We start from the raw sequence: 8,134 nt of genomic DNA on the forward strand, positions 1-8,134 counted from the left end.
AATTCTTTTTTCTCTCAATCAAGATTTGGATCTCTCAGTTCACACAATGCCAATAATTATGCGTATAGAAATCACTCAAAAGGTAAATAAATTTTAAAAAGAAAAAGAAAATTGCAGTTGTGATGTGTAAACTGAACAGTTCTCATTTTGCTTGCATTGTCAATCTCAACTTTCGTCCCCACCAATTCTTATACTTTGGTCCCCTGCACCATCTCCATCTTCGTCAAGTTTATATTGTATTTAACTTATAATCAAGATGGTGTGATCAGAATGTTATGTATAGATAAGGTTAAAGTTAATAGGTATTAGTCTTATTCAATACTATGTCACAAGTATACATACAAATATTTATATACGCTATGTACTTAGCCAACCAGATAAAAACCTGAACCAAAGGCATCAGGAAACAATAGCTAATCAAAGGAATTAGGAAACAATAGCTAATCAAAGGAATTGGATGATGACTCTTTCTCTGATTCACATCTCCATCTTTAGATTGCTAGCCTCAATGGAACCTGCAATAATCAATGTATGAACAACACTTGTAAATGGGCTCATGGGAGTTTGTGGGCATGTGATACATCTTTATTGAAACTGTTTGATTATCTAAAGGATATAGCAATGGGGACCCAGTTTTGCTTTTATAGGTTGCAGTGGGTAGCTATGGTGTCATATGGGGAGCCAAAATGCGTTACAACTTTGATTGGTCCTTCTTTTGAAGGAAAAACTGTTGTGGGAATATTGTGATCATGAAAAAAATCTATAGTTTTAATCATTGTAGAATGAAAAGGATAGAAAGTTTCATAGGACCCAGTTTTTCTAAAGAGAAATCATTAATATTTGTGGGGCTCTATGAGGTCTCTATCACTGGTTGTTAAGCCCACTTAGCTACTCATTTTCTGCCTTAAACTTGAAAATTATCTAAACAACAACACAGGTTTTGACAAGACATGTTTAGGTTCCTGTACCTGTAAATGGTTGAGGTGGGAAGCTTGGTGTTGTTGATCTTCCTTGATCTAAGGCCAAATTGCAAAAATTTTGTAAATCAGCATCCCAGACTGGAGAGGGCTGTAGCTGCAATGTCAGTCATGTATATCTATGTAAGCAAAACAGGAAGCATATGTAAACAGAAACCAGAAAATGTTATACAAAGTCTAGAAAGGGATTAATTAATTACAGTGAAGCAAGATGGATCAAGAAATGTTTCCGGGATCGACACAGGAACACTGATAGTTCTCCGTAGCCCCATGTCAGAAGGATTGATTCCCATTTCCAATCCAGGGCATGAAACTACTTGTGGTACAGGATTGAACGGAAGATAAGCAGGATTATTCATTTCTGATGTTATTCCAATTGGTGAAAAGTTGGGTGGAAGTGCAGGAAACTCCTATTAAGTCAAAGAAAATTAAATGTTCAGTAACAAAGACACAGTTATTAAAGTCTAGCATCAAAATCTGCTTAACTTAGAATCTGTGACATGTTGCCTCACCTCTTTGGCAAAGAAGCTGCCAATGTTGAAGTCAAGCCTGGGATTCACAGCAGCTAGTTTCATTGACAGGAACTGTTAATTGTGATGATCACAAGAGAAAAGCCAGTTAATTAACAATATACAGAATTAACCCCGGAAACTGATAAGCATGTTAAATTGTTACCTCTACTTGTCTTTGAAGAGATTGAACATAATTGATGATTTCATCGAGCATTCCAGCTTTTCCAGTGATCTTGTTGCAGCCTGGTACTAAATCTTGCAAATACTTCATTCTTTCACTGATTTTTTCCCTTCTAACCTGAATAATCAGATTAAAATTTGTTCATAACCAATACTATAATAAAGCCAGAAAATGCTGAAACTGTAACTCACTCTTTCAGCTAAGCTATGACTGTCAGTGGCTTGACCACGGCGAGCCCGGACATGAATGTAATCACGCTTTTGAACCTCAGAAACTTTTGAATTATCTTTAGAAGTATCACCAGATGTTTCTCTGTTGTTATTGCTGTTATTTTTGTTGTTGTTTTGCTCTGTGATCTTTGACTCTCCCTCTTCTGCACATCCTTTCATCCTTTTGTCTTTGGCCTCATCCTCTGCTCCAGCCTGCACGCACTGAAAAACAGAACATCCATTAATGATCAAATGCATCTTTTAAGATATCGTCCTCCTCTTTAATTTAACTAAAATGTATCACACAATTAGTACACTTGTCCTTTCAAAGCAGTAAATGAGCACACAAATAAAAATACATACTTTGGCTTAAAAATTAGATCTTTTTAGCACAAAATCTCGTTAGACAATACACACACCTTGGCGTTTTGGACCTTATCGGCTTTCCTCTTCTTGAAGCTTTCTCTTCCAACTGCAGCATTCATTTTATCACTCAAAACACTGGACTCCAACCTAGCCTCGGCAGCCACCGCCGGCGGGTCGCTAGTAGTCCTTGAAATGGCATTATTGGCATCAAAACCCAGCCCACAAGGCCCAAAACCATAACCAGGAAACGTAACCTTCCCCAAGTCTGGCCACCCATTCTCTAATGCTGGGTCAGCCTTGACCGGCCCCAACACCGAGCCACCACCAGCACCACCACCCAGTAAACCACCTTCAAAACTCTGCACCTGACTCGGCACAGAAAACACTCCACTCAACTCACTAAAAAAACTCTCCTGCTGCTGATGCTGCGGTTGTTGTACCACATGAAACTGCTCCTGATGCCACTTCATACGAGCACGTTCCCGCTCCAACGCTGTCATGTCCATACAGTGCAACATCTCAGCAGCCGCCGGCACCACTCTTCTATTCATCATTTGTATGAAATCAGAACGAACTCAAAAAAGACTTGAACCAAAACAAAGTAGCAGAGCAAGTAGAAGTGGTTGAGATTGTTGAAGAGTTAGGCAGGTGGGTTTCATATGCAGCCTGGTGAACACGAGTTCGTTGTGAAGAGAAGGTACAATTTGAATACGTGGGCTTTTTGTAGTTTAAATTTACGATTTGGGATAATATATGTAAAGAGATAACATTAAAAAAAATTAGTCGCCGGAAAATGAGACAAGTGATCGGAATTTTAAAGAGTGAGTTTTGAACATAGACTCTTATTTATATATAAATTGAGAGAGAGAGAGAGAGAGAGGAGGCAATTGGGCAGAGAGCCATGGAATGTAGCCATCACCGGAGGCTGTGGGTGATGGGACGTGCTGACATGACTGCCACGTGGAGTGTCTAAAGCTTGGATTAGAAAGTGGGTTTATTTCTTCGGATTGACCAAGGTTAACATTCAACGCATAAATTTTACAGTGTAAATTTTTCAAAGCAGATTTTTTTTTTTTTTTATAATTAAAAAACAAATTGCTGAATTTGCATAGGAACTCACAATTTCACAAACCCACAATAAAAAAAAAAAAAAGGGATAATCCGTTTCATAACTGCCAGCTGCTGCGGCGAGCCTGACCGCGGGATTCTGGCCGAGCAGGATGGGGGGAAACCAGGCCTCCTCTGTTACATGACAGATGCCGAACGTGTCTAATTTCTGTGATTGGCAGATTGGCACCTGGGACGCTGCAATGTAAGAGATTAACACTTGAGAAGTTCTTTACGAATTCTACAATCGTCCCGTGGAGGACACCTCCGTTTTTTATTGCTTGCGTGACGGTCACGCATATAAGGTTAAGAACAATCAAATGATTGCTGGAAATTCTGCGCGTATTACGGAGTTTGTCACGCCCTTCTAAAACTAGAAATGGCTCTGTTTTTTAAATAAAATTATTTTATTTGTATTTTGTACATTATTAGTAAGTGCAATCTAGCAAACTTTCCAATGGAAGCCTTTGATTTTATTTTTATTTATTTCAGCTTTTCATGGGATAATTAATATTTATGAAAAAATAATAATAATAAAACAAAAGAGGTCGTGCAAGCAGCCCAGCAGATGAAGCTGCATTGTATTGTATGAAAAATTTATTTTTTTAATTATATATTATATATCATTTTAATTAATACATTATTATTTTAAAAAATATAAAAAATATTATTAAAATTTTTATTATATCAATTTTTTTTAAAAAAATGTATTAATATGCATTAAGAGTACATATCATATAGTAAGATACGTATCATATTATATAATATGTATATTATTTTATATTAATTTAATATATCTTATAATATTTATCGTTTTTTATTTGTATTATATTGTATCTTACATAAAACACGAATCATATATTATAAGATACTAATAATTATTGATAGTCTCAATTTCAAATGAAGATACACTCTCATTTGATCATATATTGGACATGAAGCAACAGTATAAGTCAAACAAATCTAGCTCTACAAAAAAAGTTTAATTGCATGGTACACTCCATATAAGGAAGTTTCATATCTTACTTTGTTTGTTAATGGGATTAGGAGTCTATTTCATTAACTTATGTATTAATTTAGAAGGGTGCTAAATTTGGTTTCAATGCAGGATTACGCCCATGAAAGGGATGGATGGAGGGCAACACTTACGTTATTTGTCAACAAGTCCGTTGAAGAGACACAATCAAAGTTAGGCAAGTGACAGAAATTTGCACTGGCAATAGTCCGATGAAGATATTATAGGTTTCGCTATTTGTCACCACAAGTTTAATATATAGATAATAAAATATTTTAAAAAAAAAACTGAGGTTCCATTTTCCTTAATCAGCAATCTTTGTCATAAATGGATGGTTAGGGATAGATTATGAGACTTGAAAACCAATAAATCTTATCTTCCCATGAAATGACATTATCAAACTAATTAATTGTCACAATCACATAGTTAATTAAGAAGCTTTTTCAGATAACATTCCACTTTACTTTATAGTTAGATTATGCAATAATTGGTTTGTTTGCAAAATGTCATTCCATAGATAATTAGCTTTTTAATAATAATAGACGAAAAGACTTATTCTCACCCCAGGTTTATTGAATTTCTAAATCGGTTTTTACTAAGTATTAAAAATTTAAACTAATAAAATTATATATACCTATTTTAGTATATATTTATATATATTATCATATGATTAGATGATTTTAAATTAAAAATAAAATAATACTCAATCATATGAAGATATATATAAGTGTATACATATTTGTACACCTAAAATAGGTATATATAGTATTGTTCAACTTAAACTCCCACTCGTGGATAATTAAAATTGACAGTATCAATTAGTTTCATGGTAAAATCGTTATTTTTAATATATTACTAATTAAATAACGATTTTACATTGAAAACTAATCGATTATGTCAATTTTAAGCACTTAAAGGATGAAAGTTTAGTTAACATACCTTGGGTGGGAATGAGTCTTTTGTTGGGCATAATAATATTCTCATGAGTTTATAATAATTTAAAAAGATTTTTAATAATGATAAGAAATATATAATACTTTCTGTTAAATAAAATAAACCCTATTTATGAAATCCCACTTGTATGTTAACATTCTCAAGTCGAAATCAAGCTTTTAACTTGCACAGTTATGAACCCATATGTTACTTGAAGTAATATATTGGAAGGTAAGAGGTAAGAGGTAAGAGATATAATTTGGATTGATTGTGGGAACAATTCCAGAAAGGATGAAGGCTACATGCATTAGCTAGCATCAACTGGGGTCCTCTCTCCCTTTTCTCCTGTTCTCTTCATCTTCTTCAATTCTTCTACTTTAATATTATTAGCAAGTCACTCTTTGCTTCTTTCTTTCTTTTTCTTTCTCTAGTTGCAATACAATCACACATGACCTTGTACCACAAGTAAAGGCAAAATGGGCCCTTGTTTTTGTCTTTCCACATTTTTTCTATCACCTTCTAGCTATATGGTCTGCATCAACAGAAAACAACCCAGTTGTCCCCCACTGTTTTGTGTGTTTCATTTTCATCATCATTCAAGAACATGCCTTATTTTTTCTTCTTTTATATTGGAATTTTGACTAATACCTCCCCCAAGAACAGTGCTTCGTCCCTAAGATATGCTTTATCACATTTTCTTTCTCTAAGCACCAATTGTTTAAAAGCTAAGTGGGATAATCAACAAGTTGAAATATATGAATTTTTGGAAGCACCAAAAACACTTCCAATATTTATTATTATTTGGTATGAATTATTATTCCAATAATGTGGTCCACTGAAATCTATGGTGAACAAACTTCAGATCCTTTGAGGGCGATAGCAATAGTATTAATTCCCATTGATAAAAATATATAAGTGAATTTATTATTATTATTTTTATTATTATTATTATTATTATTATTATGTGTGACCTTTCAAGATATGAATGTACAAAATATTCATGCATGGTTAGCTTAATAAAATTATTTTTATATATTTTTAATACACAAACAGATACACATTTATGTGTAATTATATGATTTTGATTTAAGGACAAAATAACATTCAACTGCATAATAACACATATAAATGTATATTCAAAATAGATATACATAATATTACTACTCTAGTTTAACAGTGCTTCATTCGTAAGATATTATTTTATCATATTTTCATTCTCCATACATCAATTGTTTAAAAAGCCAAGTGGGATAATCACTAGGTTGAAATATATGAATTTTTGGAAGCACCAAACACTTCCAATATTTATTATTATTTGGTATGAATTATTATTAAAATGTGGTCCACTGAAATCTATGGTGAACAAACTTTAGATCCTTTGAGGGCGATATCCTTTTGAGGGCGACATCCTTTAGGGGCGATTGCAATAGTATTAATTCTTATTATTATCGTATGTGACCTTTCAAGATAAGAATGTACAAAATTTTCATGCATGGTTAGTTTAATAATAGAACTCCTAGACAAACAAAATTAAACATTTGAAAAATCAACTAATAAAATTGGGTGACATGTTCTTATCTTTGATGGATAAATGGAGATAATAATAGAGGGGAGAGATGGGATGAGGGGGCAATGAGAGATCGCAGTGGATCCAATGTAAAAGGAATCCCAGTTCTAGCAGGCCCTTCATATTATTATTCTTATTATTAATAATAATAATTTAACAAGCTCATTTCCCACTTTTTTTTATTTTTCAATCTCATATTATAATATTTAAAAGGGAGAGTGAATTATACTTTAATTTTAACATAAAAGAAGGAAGCTTTGCTAAAATTGATCTAAAACATGGAGGATAGTTTTAGATGCAACACTCAAATACACAAATAATAAAGAGAAGATCCAAAACAAAGAGAATAAACATATTTGATTCAATCTAATTCAAGGTGTTCTCCTCCAAAATATGACAAATTAATAAATTAATTTTTATAACAATTATTTATAACAAATAGTTTAAATGATAAATAAGAGATTTGATTCATAAGAGTACGAATTCAAATCTTTTTTAATAATATTTTAATATTAAACTTAGTAGTTATATGATCGATAATTTACCTGAGACACTATTTCTTCAAAAGAATATGTTTTAGAAGATAAGAACCCTAGAAGATAAAAAGGCTCTTGAGTCCTGCCAATAATTCCTTCCCTAAATTTCTTCAAAACATACATGAAGGCAAGTGTTGTGCAAGATCACGTGAGTGGAGTTTCGGTGAAGCAAACAAGACCCGTGAAACAAGGTAGCATCTCATCTTCTGGTTGAGCGATGGGCATATCCAAAATTGAAAGCTAGTAAGTACAAACCTAACAAAAGAGCTTATGTTTTCATCATTTTTTTGTACTTTTATGATAATGTAATAAACTCGAAACTTTGTTGGAACCCATATCACTTTATCCTTTCTTCCTTCTCCCCAAGAAAAATACAAACACATAAAATGTAAGTTTATATAAATATCTATCTAATTGTGTGGTTCATCTATATTATGGAATGAGTAATATCATATGTATAAATAATATATGTAATTTTATTCACAAATAATAACATATCATTAACTAATTAAATAATTTTAAATTAAACATTAAGGATGACAACAAAAAAGAGCAGAGAAGAGATCTTAATCCCCGTTTAAATTCATATTGGGGATATTAATCATAGTCTCTGTTACGAGAATAAAAATAATTTCTTATTCTCTCCCTACAAAGAAAAACTTTCTCCTTATCCTCTCTTTGTCTCAGTCTCTACGAAGAAAAATTTCTTCTTTGTACTCTTTAAACACAAA

General features: G+C 32.7%; 1 protein-coding gene across 1 annotated transcript; it reads right to left on the reverse strand.

Annotated features, from left to right (window-relative positions):
• Positions 1–289: 289 nt before the first annotated feature.
• Positions 290–3,587, reverse strand: LOC123213750 (transcription factor bHLH63-like). The gene is made up of 7 exons (XM_044633265.1): positions 2,299–3,587; positions 1,862–2,101; positions 1,653–1,787; positions 1,490–1,561; positions 1,178–1,387; positions 969–1,074; positions 290–515 (listed from the first exon to the last, which is right to left on the reverse strand). Exons 1-7 carry the CDS (start codon positions 2,797–2,799, stop codon positions 478–480), a joined length of 1,302 nt encoding a protein of 433 aa, XP_044489200.1. The 5' UTR covers positions 2,800–3,587; the 3' UTR covers positions 290–477.
• Positions 3,588–8,134: the final 4,547 nt, after the last annotated feature.

The sequence above is a fragment of the Mangifera indica genome, chromosome 4, assembly GCF_011075055.1.
Source record: "Mangifera indica cultivar Alphonso chromosome 4, CATAS_Mindica_2.1, whole genome shotgun sequence".
Classification (NCBI taxonomy): Eukaryota; Viridiplantae; Streptophyta; class Magnoliopsida; order Sapindales; family Anacardiaceae; genus Mangifera; species Mangifera indica.